Consider the following 17477-nt stretch of genomic DNA (forward strand, 5'->3'; position numbering starts at 1 on the left):
TTTATCTAATGAGTTGTAATAATTTTGACAGAAATTGCTGTCAATATATTGGTCAAATGTCCGATTTTATCCTAGGATATCGCGCAAGTGATAAAGTATGAGCGATACAAATAGGGGTCCAGGCATGGTTGAGTTGATTACAATGAAATAAAATTACTTAAGTAGACATAGAGGTACAGAATAAAAGTTCGAACGAAGTCGAGACAATGTCCTTCTCCGTCGTGTGCTCAACTGCAATTTCTCGATTTACCTCCTTCATATATGATTGTGGAACCAATCATATGACCCGTTGGAATAGCGGATTCTATTTTTTATTGAAGAGTGACATAAATAGTGCTCCTGAGGTAATATTGAGTTGACTACTATAAAGTAGATATTGCTACAATAGATAAGAATCAAATCTCGATAAAGTCGAAAAAATACCTTCCCCATAATAATCAACTATAACTTTTTGATTTAACTCCTCATGGATAGTCGTGGATTGAAGTGTAGAAGACGATTTTCCACTTTTTACTTATAAGAGTGGCATAAATAAAAACATATAGGATTAATTCGATTAATTCTCAAAAAGTTTGACTATAAGTCTCGGACTATTTCATGCTTCTTAGATTTATTTTAATAGTCAATGAAAAATTTTTATCGGATTGAACCTATGACCTTTAGGACTAGTCGTTTAAAGGTGACTAATTCGATCCAATAAAACTTTTTCATAAATTAAAGAGGACAGATGAATTCTAACTTAATTTTGATGGACACCGTTTCACAAAGAATATTTAATTAATTTTAACTAAATTAAAGTAATTTTAATTAACATTTAAGCCGATTTAATCAATATCAAAACTATTTGACTATAATTATTTAATAATCTTGAGTAGATTAAATTAATTTTAATCAAAAATATTATAATAATATTAAAAATAAAAGTATTTTTAAAATATAAAATTTTTTCCTCCAAATTTAGTCTTTTTTTATTTTATTGATAATGAAAATAAGTTTGCTTTTTTAATTTTTAAATATTCATGATTCAATAATTATGCCATTTGACTTATATTTTAATTTGAATTTTATATTATCAAATGAATCAATTATGGCATTTGACTTATACCATTTCAACTACTCTATTTCGTCAGAAAAAGTTGAAGATTAACCAACTCTACCTCTAAAATTAATGTCGAGACATCTAGGAAGCTATAAGTAAATAATAAACATTTGATCTTATCAATGGTTAAGTTTTCAAATAAATAACTTTGAGAGCTTGCTCAATTATCGATTATTATCCCCTAGTTAGGGGTAATAAATGAAAAATCGATAATTAAGTGACTCATTTACTATTAATCTATTATTTCCTTAGTAAATTTTTGGTGTCAAGTTGGAGAGCTGAGTTTTTAAATCGTAGAGGTATGATTTTAGAAGTTCCACGGGACATGTTGAAACAATATTTAAAATATTAGGGGTGCAAAATGAAAAACAAATATATTTTTATTTCAGTAATTTTGATCTGTCCAAATACGCGTGGCAGGTTGAAGCTTGGCGTGCAGAGACGATTTACGCGTACACATCATACCCAAATTCTCACCAGCAAATTAAACGGGCGGGAGAATGGAGGACCCACCGCCGCCGTAAAGCTGATTTAGTTAACCGTCTGATGGGAGAATGGAACTAAGAATCAAAGATCCAGTTCTTCTTTCGATCAAAAAAAAAAAAAAAAGAGGCGATTTTTATGGCGATTTTCCTCGTAAAAAATTGTTCTTCCCATCTCGCTGGTCTTCTATCCGATCTTGGACTTGTTCCTGTTCGAGGGAGAAAGGGAGGGTGAAAAAGGGAAAGAAATGGAGGGGTTGCCTTCAATCCAAGACGGTCTCCTCCTTTGACCACCAGCACCTCCCTCCCTTCTTTCCCCCCATCTTCCTACACCTTTCCCTCTTCCTTCTCCAATTGTGGCCCCTTCGGATCCCTTTTTTTAAAAATATATATATACGCCTCGAATTCCCATATTCATTGATGGTTAGCGAGTTAGCCAGATCGGAGCAGAATGGGCGTGTGCTTCTCCGCGAACATCAAGGACACCGGTGGCTCCAGAAGAAATGGCGGCGGGACGACGAGCGAGCAGCAGGCGGAGGGACCGCTGAATGAGGGGACGTCGGAGCAGCCGCTGCCGAAAGAGAGAGGTGAGAAGAAGCGGTCTGGTGGGCTGGTGCCCTGCGGGAAAAGAACCGACTTTGGGTACGCGAAAGATTTCGAGAACCGGTACTCGATTGGGAAGCTGCTCGGACATGGCCAGTTTGGGTACACCTTCGTCGCCACTGAGAAGGCTACCGGAGAACGAGTGGCAGTAAAGAGGATAGACAAGAATAAGGTAAATCTGCAAACGTGCGTTCTTACTTTTGTTCCTGGCGTTTTCTGGTTTTTGGTTTTTTTAATTTTTCTTTTTTCTTTTATCTCGACTGAGAAATGTACGAGCTACACAATTAGAGTGTGTGAAAAAGCTGGAAGAATAGATTTGGAATTTGTTATTGCGTTTCTATTTGAGTACCTATTGAGGTTCATCCCGAGTCGAAAGTGGATTCATATCTAGGTGAGCTCCTGGCGAACAGCATACAGTTGAAAGACTGTTTACCATCACTGAGATAAATACTACTCTCTTTAGTCTTTGCATATACTTAAGTGAACTATTATCGGAGCAATGTTTTTTTCAGATTCTGAAAACTTGTTTGAATGTCCTGGATTAGCTAGCAGAGTTATATTCTCGTAATTGTTGGATTGCCATTATCACTAGGTGGAAAGTTGTTACATATGTTAGTCCAACTTATCTTCAATAGAAAACAATAGTAACATGTATACAAACATTTGTCTTTGTTTACAGAGGACATGTTACCAAGATAGAAACCAAATGAAGTCAATCAATTGATAAATGGTGACTCTCCATCTAATTTTCTAAAACATGTGGAAGCTACTGTACGATGAAACGTAACCAAGACAGATACCTACAGCACATAAGATTTATTCAATTGATATTTGAATGTATTTTGCTTAAGAATAAATACCCATTCTTAATTGAATGAAGCTTAATTCTTTGACAAATTTTCAGAAGTCCAATACCTTGGTATAAATTCTTTTACTAAGATTTTAGATCTTGAATCTTGATTACGGTGCCCAATGACAATCATGTGATTAAAGATTTTATCAATGGTTAGTCTCTGTAACTGATAAAACCGAATCATATATATGATAGTTGAAGCCCATGTGTGTCTTGACTGATAGTAGAATGTCTCTTAGACCATGTTGTGGGACGCAAGAATCAGATCCTCCAAGAGGATGATCATTTTCCTTTACAGGAAGCATTAATGATTCTTCTGCTAGGTCAGCTGAATGTGGGAAATGGATTTTTAACAATCATCTTAAATAATTTCCTTCGGCCAAAAACCTGCCATTGCTAATAGTCTTTAAAAATAAGTGTTGCAAGTAATAGTTAGTCATAATTATCATTGATATGCATGATTAGTAGCTTTAACTACAAGGCTATCTTTATAGTGCTGAACAAATCCACTAGAGTAAGTCTTTGAACTTCTTGTCCTCTATCTAACATACAACCAACTTCAATTGCTTGAGGAGACAGATCAGCATAGTTCAAAGTCCATGCAGAATATCTAATATTGCTTGCTGCCAAAAATGATTACTATTAATCTCTCTGTCAGAACTGGGACAGTCTGTGAAAAACTGGTTGAGTGACATAGAGGTGGCACATTTAAGTTTATGAGAATGTGAGAAGACAAGGTGAATCTACAGGAAGAATTGTAGCATCACCACATCCCGTTAACTTCTGAATTTTTCCCAAAAAAAATGGGTAGGAGAATTATCAGATCATAGGTTAGGTAGTAAAGAAAGAATTATTGGATGATTTGTTCACTTCAACTAAATCAAAGGTTGACAGTGACTAAAAAATTTTGTGCTCCCAAAAGGTAAGTAATCTTTAGATTTACAAGATGGCAAATGCAAAGTGGACTTGAAAAACTATTTGAATGCTAACAAATAGAATCTAAATGAGCAGCACTAACTTTAGCCTTTTTTTAAACGTTCATTAGTAAGTGGAGAAGCAAATTAATTTACATTTAGTGGAAGAAAGACCATATAGTGTGGTCCCATTTGAATGATTGTTCTTAAACTTTACATTAGAGAGTGCACGCACAGAACTGTGAAATGACACCACGAGCAATTGTGAAAAAAATATCTGGAACTCTAGTGGAAGAAAGGCCATGTAGTGCAGTCCCATTTTGAATGATTATTCTTACACTTTATATTAAAGAGCACACACACAGGACTGAGGAATTACATCATGAGTAATTATATATGCAAATCTTTATAAATTTAGGAGAAAAATATTCGTGAACATTACATATGACTTAGTAAGCATAAATCGGAAGACTGGGTTGGAATTCCACTTCCTTTTTGTTATGAATTATTATGGGAAGTTAATTTTATTTCTTTGCAGATGATCCTTCCAATTGCTGTTGAGGATGTAAAGCGGGAAGTAAGGATACTGTCAGCTCTGAAAGACCATGAGAATATTGTCCATTTCCATGATGCATTTGAAGATGACTCTTATGTGTATATAGTCATGGAGTAAGTTGAATCTTTTCATATATTAGTATGTGAAAAAAATATTTTGATTGGAAAATATGTTTTTGTAATTCCTCAATTGTGAATTGTGGAAGAAAGATAGGAAATTATACCATCTCAATTCATTTTATTAGAAAAAAAAAAACTTATCTAGTCAACAAAAATGGATGATATCTTTTGCACGTTAGTTGAAAGAAAACACCATGTGCACTTCGCCTGGAGGGTGATGATACATTACCAGCTGATAATTCAGATCTTAGGCATTAGTTCTTTGTCCCTCCCTTTATTTAAGAAAATTTATATTCTTGTTGAGTAATGATTATTGTCCTTTCATGTTCGGTTTTTTCATTAATATGTTAGTTCAATATGGAAATATCGAATACAAAGATTACTGATAACATCTTCAATCAATAGCTTTATCTTAATTTGATAGTTCCATCATAGAATATATTTCTGCAAATCTGAATGCGATAACAGAAATGGTAATGTTCTTGTGATTTCTTTGTTTGATGCCGGTATCATATTTGTTTTTCTGGTTTGTTTATCAGGTTATGTGAAGGAGGTGAATTATTGGATCGGATATTGTCCAAGTAAGTTCCTCCAACATTATGAGAGTTGATGCTTTGATTGATTGCTTATCTTATTGGCTCGATCAAAAAACTATTTTGCTAAAAATTTCATGTGATTTCTAATTTAACTATCTTATGTACAGAGCTAACTTTCTTTTTATCAGTTCTGTGTTTCAACTGCTACACAAAGAAATGTACAATTGCTATATCTGTTTCCTGAATTGATAATATTTCCCAGAAAGGATAGCCGTTATACTGAGAAAGATGCTGCAATAATTGTGAGACAGATGCTCAAAGTGGCAGCTGAGTGTCATTTGCATGGTTTGGTACATCGAGACATGAAACCTGAGGTAAAATCTGACTAACTTATTGAGCCATTTTGAAGTTTGAGAACCTGATGGAGTTCCTTTGATTTTGACTCTGAAAGTGTCACATGCATTTTTGCAGAATTTTCTTTTTAAATCAACTAAAAATGACTCGCCTCTGAAAGCAACAGATTTTGGGTTGTCTGATTTTATAAAGCCAGGTTTTGATATCATACTCATCTCTAAATTTGAGTGATTTTCATGATATATGTTGTATTTGAAAAGTTCCCTAGAAACTTGTAATTACATTATCCAGGGAGGAAATTCCGTGATATTGTTGGAAGTGCATATTATGTTGCTCCGGAGGTGTTGAAACGGAAATCTGGACCTGAATCTGACGTTTGGAGCATAGGGGTGATCACTTATATTCTTCTTTGTGGTAGACGCCCCTTTTGGGACAGAACTGAGGATGGAATATTTAGAGAGGTAAATCCGTATTTGCATTTGTAAGATCAATAATTCTAATTATTTGTTTATCTTGAAAGTAAAAAAATTAAAAGAAAAATGAAAATTGTAACATTTGATCCTTCATGATTCAACTTTCAAACAAATTGGTTTGTCAGAATTGTTGCATTTTTCTAAAAATCTCTTTTTCTTTAACACTATATTAATATAAACAGATTTTGCCCAACTATGTATTTTCTGCATAATGGTTATTTCTTTTATCCAGTGTGGGGCATTACTACTTGCAAACAATTTAATTCTCTAATGTTTGTGTTTTTATTTTGGTTGCTTGGGTTAAAACTCTCAACCTCAAAAGCTATCTTTTGAATATTAGTGTGTGCATAATATATGTATATATATACACTTCTGGTTTGACATACAATGTATTTTTGCAATCTTGTCTTGCAGCATCCTAATTATCAGTGCTGATGAAAATATAGAACTATTTCTTTTGTATCACCCACTGTCAAATGCTTAATCTAGGGACACGAATGCTAACTAAATTTCACAAGTTACTTTGTCAATATCATGGAATCTGAAGATGTAGAAGTTGAAAACACAAAAGAATTTGCTTATTTTCTCCAACATGTACTATTTGTCTGAACACAAACCAACATAAAGATTTCCGAGTGCTTAACAAAGTTATGTATTTTTTTAGTTTCATAAGTCATCTTGATGCTTTCTTCCATTGCTTCATTTTTTAAGATAAAAATCTTGCATCTGCTTATCTAGTTTTTAAATAGACATAAGAATTTGTTAGATTAAGTGGAATGTATTTTAGTGATCTATACATTTAGTTGTGAGTTTATAGAAAATGTACTCGATTCATTCTCTTTTACTCAGTATGGTTGAAACTGCCTTATTCTTCATACAGTAGTAGGTGTAAAGAAATAAATTAAAAAAGGTTATCACTTTATTTTGCCCCATTTGTTTCCGTTTTTCTCTTCTGCATAAACAATATTCTCTTTTTTTCTCCCTTTCTTGCAGAAGGTATAAGTATCCTTGTTGCTGGTTCGCAGGTGTTAAAGAACAAGCCTGATTTTCGTCGGAAGCCATGGCCACAAGTAAGCGACAGTGCAAAAGATTTCGTCAAGAAGCTATTAGTAAAAGATCCACGTGCGAGACTTACTGCTGCCCAAGCTTTGTGTATGTATTCCACCTGAGTTTCTTTGTTGTAGTTTTTCTGTACTATTTACCATCTTTTCTGAGATTATTTACAGGGTTCAATTTTAACATTATGTTCAATCTTTCTTCTAAGTTCTTAAGTTCAAATCTCATCACTAATTAAGATTCAAGGTTTTCTTATCTGTATGAACTGTCGAGATGATATTGTCATCAGCTTCTGTTAATATACGGCATTCCCTGATTATCAAGTTTTCTACTTCCAGCACATCCATGGGTGAGAGAAGGGGGTAGCGCATCAGAGATCCCACTGGATATTTCTGTTTTATCAAATATGCGCCAATTTGTAAAGTATAGTCGTCTAAAGCAGTTTGCATTAAGGGTAGATATTTGTGCTCAGGAGCTTATTTATTTTTTATAAACAAGTTCTCTGTGACCCTAATTAATTTTATGCAGGCAATAGCTAGTACTCTGGATGAAGAAGAGTTAGCTGATCTCAAGGACCAGTTTGAAGTAATTGATGTTGATAAAAGTGGTTTAATAAGCCTCGAAGAAATGAGACAGGTTAGACTTGATAAACTTTTTCTTGGATGCTTTGGAAACTTTGGTTTAGGCAGCATGACATAGTTCATCATGTTCTTCAAAGTCGCTTTATATAACTTCTGGAACATATACCAGAACAAGTTTGTTGAATATTTATGTATAGATTTTATTCCACCATTGAACTTCTGGAACACATGCTACTTTATTTTCCTTTCAATAGCTTTTGTCTTAAATTTCGGTAACACTGATATTCTCTATGACATAGTTCATCATGTTCTTCAAAGTCGCTTTATATAACTTCTGGAACATATACCAGAACAAGTTTGTTGAATATTTATGTATAGATTTTATTCCACCATTGAACTTCTGGAACACAAACTACTTTATTTTCCTTTCAATAGCTTCAATAGCTTTTGTCTTAAATTTTTCAGTAACACTGATATTCTCTATGAGTATTATTTTACAAGATTTGAGGGGTTTTTGCTTATATATATTTAAAAAAATCATATTTTTTACGCACGGGTATCCTGGTATGCAAAAATAATAAACAGAATATATATATGTATATATATTATATTATTTATCAATCATGCAGATCATTGCTAACAACGTTTGTTGCAGAATGATGTAAAACTCCATTTAGCTTTTGTTGAATATATAATGAAATTGCCTATAGTTATTGATGTACACATGTAATTGCTTTGGAGTTCTCTTTAGGCAATCATTATATAGTGATTTATGTCATCATCTGCTTAAATGAGAGAATTTATCTACTAACTTGTTGGTCCCAACTACTAGTCTAAAATGCTTAAGCCTAAGTAAATAGCAACCCATTCATTTAAGCCTACAAAGCTCTTTTCCTAGCTCACAATTTCTCATGTGAAACTAAACTATGGTATCATAGTCCCCCTCATTTAAGGAAGGCTTTGATGTTTCCATCACCATAGCCCAAAATTGTTCCTAATGACGGCATAGAGGGCAATGGTGTATCCTTATAATACAAGTAGCTCTTCTAACACATTTCATCATGTCTAGGATTGGTTTCTTTCTATCATACCATTATATGACAACACATTAAGTAAAAGGGTTGAGTCATTAACTTGTTACACTCAACAATTGATTCAGAATGCTTAAACCGAGTCAATAATAGTTCACTCATATAATCTTGTAAGCTGCTTGCATTAGCTGCTGGCTCTTTATGTCGGACTAAATTAGGGTGCCACAATCTACCTTCTCGTCTTTTATGTGGGTTGAATTCTCAAGTATACTGTGCAAGATCAGATCTTTAAATTAAGGACAGCCTATTAACATAAATTGTAGAATCATTTCCTTATCTTCTATATGAATAGATTTCATTTTATTTCATGTTGAAACTCAAGATCAGGGCTTAGAGTAAATGGGGTGACAACATGGGTTGTTATTTAGATTGGCTAAGTTGAAGGAATTGAGAAATAGAATGCATCGTCCTTCAGGTTCTGCATTGGCAGGATTTATGTCACACGTCACTCTTCTCAAGTACAGTAGATAAAGTGGGCAATTTTGACACTGCAAGGTTAGACAAGAAGTGGTCGTGTGCTATGCCTATATTCTGTAACAGTGGAACATAATGACCATTTCATTATACAATTTTGGACTTTCTTTGATGCCTGGGGTCAGGGATTAGCCTTTGAGAAAAATTCAATAGATTCTTTACATACACTCTCAAGGTTATCCATTTAGTGTAGGAAAGAGTTAATTAGGGTTAGGGTAAATGGTCCTGTTAAAACCTATGTGAAAGCATATAGAAGTTGTTGAATCTCAAGGAAGTTTTCTCACCCCTACACTTTTCACAATTGTCATTCCTTTAAAATGAGTGAGTAGCATTGATGTGATTCCTATAATGCAGAAATCTACATGCTTAGCAAGGAAGATTTAGAAGCTGAAATTCCTTATCACTACACTACCGGAACTTGAAATTGTAACTAGCTTCTTGTTTTGAATTATAGCTTTTTCCTTAAAAAGTATTTCATGATTTTTATTTGCCACGCTTGTACTTACTTTTTTTCATTTCATACTACCTTCTCTTCATTGTTTACTTTTTTTTTATTTAGGACTACCTTCTCTCCATTGTCCAGTGTCTACTAAGTGTTATAAACATAGTGGTCCATTCACATTGCATGAATTCGAATCAATTGGAAAATGTACTATCTCTGACTCTGCTGTTAATGATTTTTTGGTCATGGTCAGGCTCTTGCAAAGGATGTGCCTTGGCGATTAAGAGGACCACGCGTACCAGAGATTCTTCAGGCTGTAAGTCTCTCAATTCAATACCATTATTATAGTTGTCTGCTGATTCAGCTACTGTACTGTTCTCTTAATATGCATTTAATAGTGATATCATTCTGCTATGGACTACTTCACAAATTGCTAGTACAACACACATGTAGTTCTTTTAGCAAGTTGGAATACTATAGACAAGTAATTTTGACTTCCTTGATTCATTGTTAATTATGCTTATACATTTGATAGTTCCATTGCTTCACTTGTCACTAAATTTTAAACAAACTTACAGCTTGCATTTTTATCTAAAAAATATATTTTAAAAAAAAGCTAAAAGGCAAGATGCTGCATTTTTTAATGGTTCACTGGATCACCAGCACATTCCTATCGCATGATTATGCACAGAAGGATGAAATTAAATGGACTTGTTAGGCCTATGCCCTGACCCTAAATTCTTGAAGTCAATGAATCGTCTTGTTAAGAAGTTATCATACATGTTCCATAACAACAAAGAGGTAAACCACCTAAACTAAAATGAACCCATCTTAAATTAATGTCGATACCAATTAACAAACGAACCTTAACTGATCTCTATTCATTCCATTTCTTAAATCTCTGCTTCCATTTTTTTTTATTTGGATGATTAATGTTTCAGCTTATTTTTCATAGTTTCAATGTGCAATTAACATAGTAAGCCTTAACTGATTTCTATCCACTATCCGTTTCAGAAATCTCTGTTTCCATATTTTATTTGCTATTTTGGTGGCTAGTGCTTTAGCTTACTCGTGTAGTTTCAATCTGCGATTAACATACCTTAACTGATTTCTATTGATTATCCATTCTTAAATCTCTGCTTCCATGTTTTCGTTTGCTATTCGGGTAGCCCTTCTCTAGCATCAGTATTCCTTTTTACCAATTTGAAGAAACCAATGGACTGATGATTTATGTTATTCCACAGATAGATAGCAACACCGATGGACTTGTTGATTTCACAGAATTTGTTGCAGCAACTTTGCACGTGCATCAGATGGAGCAAGACTCTGACAAGTGGCGTATCCGATGTAAAGCCGCTTTTGACAAATTCGATATGGACGGGGATGGATACATTACACCAGAGGAACTTAGAATGGTGAGCTTGTTTAGCATTATGGTTTTTGGATTTGGTTGTGGTGGTCACAATAACATATGCGAATAAGTCTTTGTGTATTGCGGTACCAAAGTAATAGGATTTACGATATATTCGAGCAATCTTCGAGGGCAGATACCCAAATAGGCCCTGCTAATGATGAATTCTGTATCAAAACCCACCCTATTTAAAAATACCAATACAGACCTTCTCTTACCCATTGTACCGAGATAACAATTTCTGGCCATAAAACTGTTTCACCAAACAACTCGATAAATAACATCGTTAAACTTTCGAGTCAAAGTTGGTCTAGATGATGCTGCCAGTACACTTAAGCATGAGGGAAAATGTCTGTCATAGTTTGTATTAAAATTAGACCATTTAGCAACTTTTTTTGGTGAAACAAGTCGACAACTTGATGATCATGGTGGTACAATTGATGAGAATGGGTCTAGATTCTGCATTTTACGGTAGGTTATCGAGCAAAGAGTTATTACACTCCAAGCACTGCTCCTACGGGAATACACACTTGAGCATTCATCCTGTTAAGTATAGAATTTGTAGGTAAGAGCATGCATCATGTGGAGTGTCTTATGATTAAATCAATATCGACATCATCTTTTGATTTTCAACTGGCTACACGTTCGAGTCTCAGTGATTTGCAAGTGTTTTACCTTACTCTCGACTAGGGAATCCATATCATCAAAAGTTATCATGATTCTTAACTTATGTTAGCATATTTTATAACCTTCTAGTCTGTAATTTTTTCAACTAAACCAGGATGTCTCCATATATTGATAGATTTCAATTTTCTGAATTGCTTAAAATTTATAACCGGAGATTGACTCCTAACTGCAGCACACTGGCTTGAAGGGTTCGATCGAACCATTACTAGAAGAAGCTGATATCGACAAAGATGGCAGGATCAGCTTGTTGGAATTCCGTAAGCTCTTAAGAACCGCGAGCATGAGTTCGAATGTTCCTAGTCCATCTGGTGTACAGAATCCTCAGTTTTTCTAACCTGCTTTGTCGATCGAGGGAAAGGAACATTGTTGAAGGTTGGCAGATTTAAATCCTCAGTTATTCCTCTCCCCGACATATCTCCGGCTTTATCAAGAGCTAATGTGGGTATCAGCATTGCTATCAGTAAGAGCTAGAGATGGCGAAAACATTGGTAAGAACTATGTGAAAAAGGAGTAGGGTTGGATGTAAAAAAACAACAGAACTTTGATGCATAGTTTGTACATTAGGTTGCTCGAGGGTTTGCTTTATCCAAAGAATGTGATGTGTTGTTGTGTATATCTAGTTCATATTGGTCAGTATGAATAGAGCATGTTCATACCTCTTCTACTCTCTTTTTATATATATAGTTGTCTTTTTTGTTGTTTGTTTGTTTTATTATAGTTTTATTTATAAGAATCAGAGTTTGAATCTTAACTTAGGACGAGTATCTTAGAGGTTGATTTTTGAATGAGTATAAATTATGTTCTGAATTTATTTAATTGGTGAATTAGAGAGAGATTGTCTACTTTCAATATTAATCGGGTGAAATTTAGACACTATTTTAAATTACTTATGTCAAGCACTTGTTTGAGTTTCCAGTTAATCTCCACTTGACCTAAGAGAGCTTCATCCGCTTGCTCCAAAGAGCAAATGATGTCTTCTCGTTTGGCACGATCGACTACTATTAATGACACGACTGACTACTATTAACAATGGAGGAACATTTAAATGATGAAATCAAAAACTTTAGGGACTAAACTATGGAAGATGAAACTAGAGGTGGCATTTTCACAAACACTCAAACTATATGTAGGGGAATTTGAACTTTCCGCTGTTCAATAAATTTTCAGCGTGCAAATTAACTTAGGATCTGCCTCTATTAACGTATTTTAATGTCATTATTTTATTTTATTGAGTAAAAATCAAAGAGCGCCCCAAATGAAGACAAACATCAAATGGACATTCTTTTTCAAAAATAAATAAATAAATAGGTGTCACATCAATTATTTTATTTTAAAAATATTCTTTGATCTAACACTGTTGTAGCGCTAACGGATAGCTATTTTAATAAGTAAAAATTATCCAATAATTACTATAATGTATAGAAACTATCAGTAGTTGTTACAATGTATTTAGTGTGAATTTAGAATTTAGGAGTCTACACGTAGATATTAAATAAATACTACAACATGTAAAAATTACTCAGTAACTACTATAGTAGTTTAGATGAATTTAGATTTAAGATTGTAACAGCTACATAATAACTTCTACAACTGTTTTAAATGATTTTGATGAAGTTTACATAATTTTAATTAAATAAATAAATAGTATTTTGATATAATATTATTCAGAGACTTTAAATCCTAAATTCATCATAAATACTTTATAGAAATTATTAGATAGCTTCTACACATTGTAGACTTTAGCAACTATTGATAATTTCTACACGGTGTAAACTCTAAATTTTAAACTCACCCACATATGTTGTAGCAGCTACTAATAATTTCTACATGGTATAAACTCTAAACTCACTCCTAAACATATTGTAGTAGCTATTGGATAGCTTCAACATATTATAACAGCTACTAAATAGCTTCCACACAATAATAGCTTCTCGATAACCCTAATTCTAAACTCTAAACTCATCCTAAATACGTTGTAACAACTACTTGATAATTTCTACATGCTATAACAGTTTCTCAGTAAATTTTATACGTTATAACAGTTATTCAATAGTTTTTAACATTATAAAAAAAATGATGATCTCAGTTAGTCGCATTGATTCAATTCCTTGGGGTGATCAGTCCGGTAGTTTCCCACCGGCCACCTTAAATCGGAAAACTATCAATAGTTGTTACGACAGATGCTAAATCAAGAGCTATTTTCATGAAAAAATCATTAAAGAGGATGTCCATTTGACTTTTATTGAAAATGAAATGTCCATCTAATGATTTTGACGTTCATTTAATTTTTATCCTATTTTATTTTTAGGATAATTAGATGTAATTATTTGGGATCACTAAAGAAAATATATTATAAACAAAGCATGGTTACTTATGAAATTTATATACCTTACGAAATGCTGAAAGAATAACAAAATTATATAAACAAATGTAATAAATCTGTCTACGAGCTAGTGCATGGTAAAATACTTAAAAGTGTTCAAAATTTAAATTTCAAATGAATTAATAATATATATATAGAGAGAGAATATAATATCCCGTTTTTTAAAATTAATTTTTAAGTGTTTATAAATTATATTTTAGATTTATCCAATAGAAACTTTCTCCAATTAATTAATTATATATATACATATATAAGTGGGTCAGAGAAATCGCGCATAGGTCACACGGGTCACACGGGAAGTTCAAGATACGGTCTTTCTGAGTAGAATTTCATCCGTAGGCAGTGCTCCAGAATCGCTTAATGGTGCCTCGATCGAGGATCCGAAGCACCGCCTCGTTGGTGGTGCACCTCGGAGTCTTGAACTGGCTAACGGCGGCGCCGTTACCGACGTAGTGCTCCATTATCTCCCGGAACGTGCCGGCGGCGACGACCCTGAGCTCCAGCGGGCCGATGGACCTCGTCCGCCTCGACACCACGTACCCCTGGTCCGCGAAGGCCGCGTCCATGGCGGCGCAGCACTCCTTCAACACCCCCTCCGCCGCGTCCCCCTTCAGCTCCCAGTAGACCACGTAGTGCCCGGTGCACTCCCCCGCGGCGACGTCGACGTCGGCGTGGCTCGTGAAGTCCACCAGCTCCGCCCCCGTCTCCGACAGCAACCCCGCCGCCGTCTCCACCGCCTGCTGCAGGTCCCACTCCGTGTTCTTGTCGATGTTGACCATCAAGATGAGATTTTTCCGGTAGAGGAACGCCAGCCGCGGCGCGCGCTTGTAGAATCCGGTGACCTCCACCACATCTCCCAGTCGGTAACGGTAAAGTCCGGTGAAGGTGGTGAGGACGATCTCGTACTGCCGCCCGACCACCACTCCGGCGAGCGGCACCGGTTGCTCTGCCTCCAAAATTCCTTTTTTATCATCCCGTTCATCGAGCAGGGGAATGAACTCGAAGTATGCGAAGGTGGGGATCACCGTGAAGGTCACTTTTTCCGGTGGGTTCTCCGGCTCCAAGTTCGCTCCGATCCAGCTCTCAGTGGAGCCGTAGGCGGCGGAGACCAGCGGCACCGCCTCGCCGCCGGCGTAGTGCCTCAGCTTCTTCGTGTACGGAATCATCGAGCCGGTCATGATGGCGTACACGTACTTGGCGTTGGGCCACAGCTCCGGGATCAATCCGAACCAGCCCAATTCCTTCAACTTCTCACATTTCTTCTTCACTTCCGACGCGAACACCGGCTCCGGCTGCCGGAGATGCTCTGCAACAGCCTTCCTCATCTCCGGCGAGGTGATCTCGGCGCTTAGCTTCCCCTGTTCGATGTCGGCGCAGAGGTCCTCCCACTTGGCTTCAAAGGCGGCAAAGGCCTGCACGATGCTGTAGGCGAAGGTGGAGCCGACGCACTCGACGTCGTGGCGGAGGAGAAGGCCCAGGAGGAGGTGGCAGTAGGTGGACTGCTGGTAGTCGCCGCCGGCGATCACTTCGTAGGGGCTGCAGGGGAAGCATTTGGTGCTTCTCTGCTTTGTCTGGAACTCCTCGCTCGAGAAGTAGTGGCTCGTCGCAGTTCCGGCGAGGATGCCGCCGCCCGGAGTACGAAATTGCTTGCTGCTGTAGATGAACTCCAAGATTCTACTGCCGGGCTTGGTGGGGAATATCCTACAAGAATAATTAATTTTAAAAAAACCCTTCAACGATTACTTCAAAATTCGATCTGCGAGTGAAGATCAAGGGCACCTGGATATGCGAGCAGCTGCCAATCTAAAGATCTGGAGAGTAGATTGAGAGCTGAAGCGTGTGAAGGGCACGTACTTTGGCCGGCCATCGGTAGTTCCTGAGCTGCAAATGATCAAACAATGGATGGTTAATGTCGCTGACAAATTCACCAACAAGTTTACAGAATTTAAATAATTTTACAACTAATTACAACAATTAAAGCACACGCATTAGCATAGTTTGAGACGAGAAAGAGAGAAAGCTCGAGCCAAGGGTGAAGAACAGCAGCGATCAACCAAGCTGGCGGGTTTTTTTTAGGGTTTCAGGATTTAGGGTTTAAAAGTTTTCTTCATGCCAGTGTTTTAGGGTTACCGAATCACCTGAGCGAGAGCATGGTGATGGGGTCGGCCGTGAGCACCGGGGAGGCGTCGCCGCCTGCGATTCGTCGGATGTACGGCTCGAAGTCCGCGTGCGAAGCCAGCGGAACAGCGGAGGCGAAAAGCGCCTCGAGCTCGGCGGCGCCCATCCCTCCGACGCCGTCCGCCACGCCGCCGAGCCACCGCCGCAGGTACTCCGTCCCGAGGTTGGCCTCCAGGATGCGGCGCAGCGTCTCCGCCTGCACCGCGCCGGCGTTCTCCGCCACCTCCTCGAACCAGCCCAGGAGGGCCGCGTCGTCGGCGTCCTCCGCCGCGAAAGCCCGCCACTCGTCGCCGCCGGCCATGAATGAAACAGGGCAAAGGAAGGAGCAATCAATTAAAGCCCCCGATCTAAATCAATGCGTATTTATAGTGGAACAGAGGGAAGAAGACAACGTAATTATTGATGATTGTACGACGAATAGGTGGCCACAAGACTCGCCCTCGATCGGAACCGTCGCTGAGGGATGGGCCTGCCTAATCGAGCTCTGAGGAAAGAGACACGTCGCGGTGCCTCGATCTAATCGGTCACGGAGAGAGAGAGAGAGAGGGGAGAAGGTGGGATTTTGGAATGCCGCCGGAGACGACGAGAGTGGCCAAACTGCGATCTTTATTCCACCGGAGCTCCGGCGGAAGGAAAGAGAGGGAGGGCGATTTAGGCATTTAGGCGAGTAGCTGCTGTCACGGGATAATCTTCTATTATTGAAAACGAAGTGTTGCCATTAAAAGGAAAGAAGAAAATAAGAATGATTAAAATGAAAAGCGAGCGAACGGCCGCCTCAAATCACTGTTTACGTAACGTAACGGTAAACGAATTTTTAAATAGGTAAAATGTGCAGAATTAGCAAGTATTTTTCAGCATTTTCCAGTGTTGCCTCTTTTGTTTCATCTATTTTTGGTATTTATAAAACTAGATTTTGTTTGTCTTATTTAGCTATTCCTTTTCTTGTGCTTAAGATGAAATCTATCATCCTAACGATCTTACATAATCAATTTCATAATTATTTATAAAAAAAATAAATTAAAAAATTATAATTGATTACGATAAAGAAAAATATTATTTAGCTTATTTCTGATCCAACGAATGTAGACTGAAGAGTAAGATCAAGAAAAATTAGACGTTTTTTATTTTGTTATTCCTGACACAAATATTCGGAGCAAGAAAATAGTTTTCTTTCTGTTTTTAGGA

The 17477-nt window shown here is 36.8% G+C and overlaps 2 protein-coding genes across 4 annotated transcripts; one reads left to right on the top strand and one right to left on the bottom strand.

Moving 5' to 3' along the window:
* Positions 1 to 1750: 1750 nt before the first annotated feature.
* Positions 1751 to 12344, top strand: LOC141813167 (calcium-dependent protein kinase 4). Of its 3 annotated transcripts, none has more exons than XM_074701083.1 (12): positions 1751 to 2356; positions 4490 to 4620; positions 5166 to 5207; positions 5425 to 5536; positions 5634 to 5712; positions 5808 to 5977; positions 7015 to 7141; positions 7384 to 7499; positions 7574 to 7681; positions 9887 to 9949; positions 10878 to 11048; positions 11904 to 12344. In XM_074701083.1, the coding sequence occupies exons 1-12, from the start codon at positions 2033 to 2035 to the stop codon at positions 12063 to 12065; spliced, it is 1605 nt and encodes a 534-aa protein (XP_074557184.1). In that variant the 5' UTR covers positions 1751 to 2032; the 3' UTR covers positions 12066 to 12344. The 3 variants fall into 3 exon arrangements, with proteins under 3 accessions (XP_074557184.1, XP_074557185.1, XP_074557186.1); XM_074701084.1 differs by lacking the exon at positions 1751 to 2356 and adding an exon at positions 2372 to 2575; XM_074701085.1 differs by lacking the exon at positions 1751 to 2356 and adding an exon at positions 4384 to 4403.
* A 2099-nt stretch (positions 12345 to 14443) lies between these two features.
* LOC141814068 (indole-3-acetic acid-amido synthetase GH3.10) lies at positions 14444 to 16629 on the bottom strand. The gene is made up of 3 exons (XM_074702069.1): positions 16253 to 16629; positions 15894 to 15995; positions 14444 to 15815 (listed from the first exon to the last, which is right to left on the bottom strand). The coding sequence occupies exons 1-3, from the start codon at positions 16591 to 16593 to the stop codon at positions 14444 to 14446; spliced, it is 1815 nt and encodes a 604-aa protein (XP_074558170.1). The 5' UTR covers positions 16594 to 16629.
* Between the last annotated feature and the right edge of the window lie 848 nt (positions 16630 to 17477).

Source organism: Curcuma longa, chromosome 20, assembly GCF_044706935.1.
Source record: "Curcuma longa cultivar G26 ecotype Majalengka, Jawa Barat chromosome 20, ITB_CL_G26_1.1, whole genome shotgun sequence".
Taxonomy (NCBI): Eukaryota; Viridiplantae; Streptophyta; class Magnoliopsida; order Zingiberales; family Zingiberaceae; genus Curcuma; species Curcuma longa.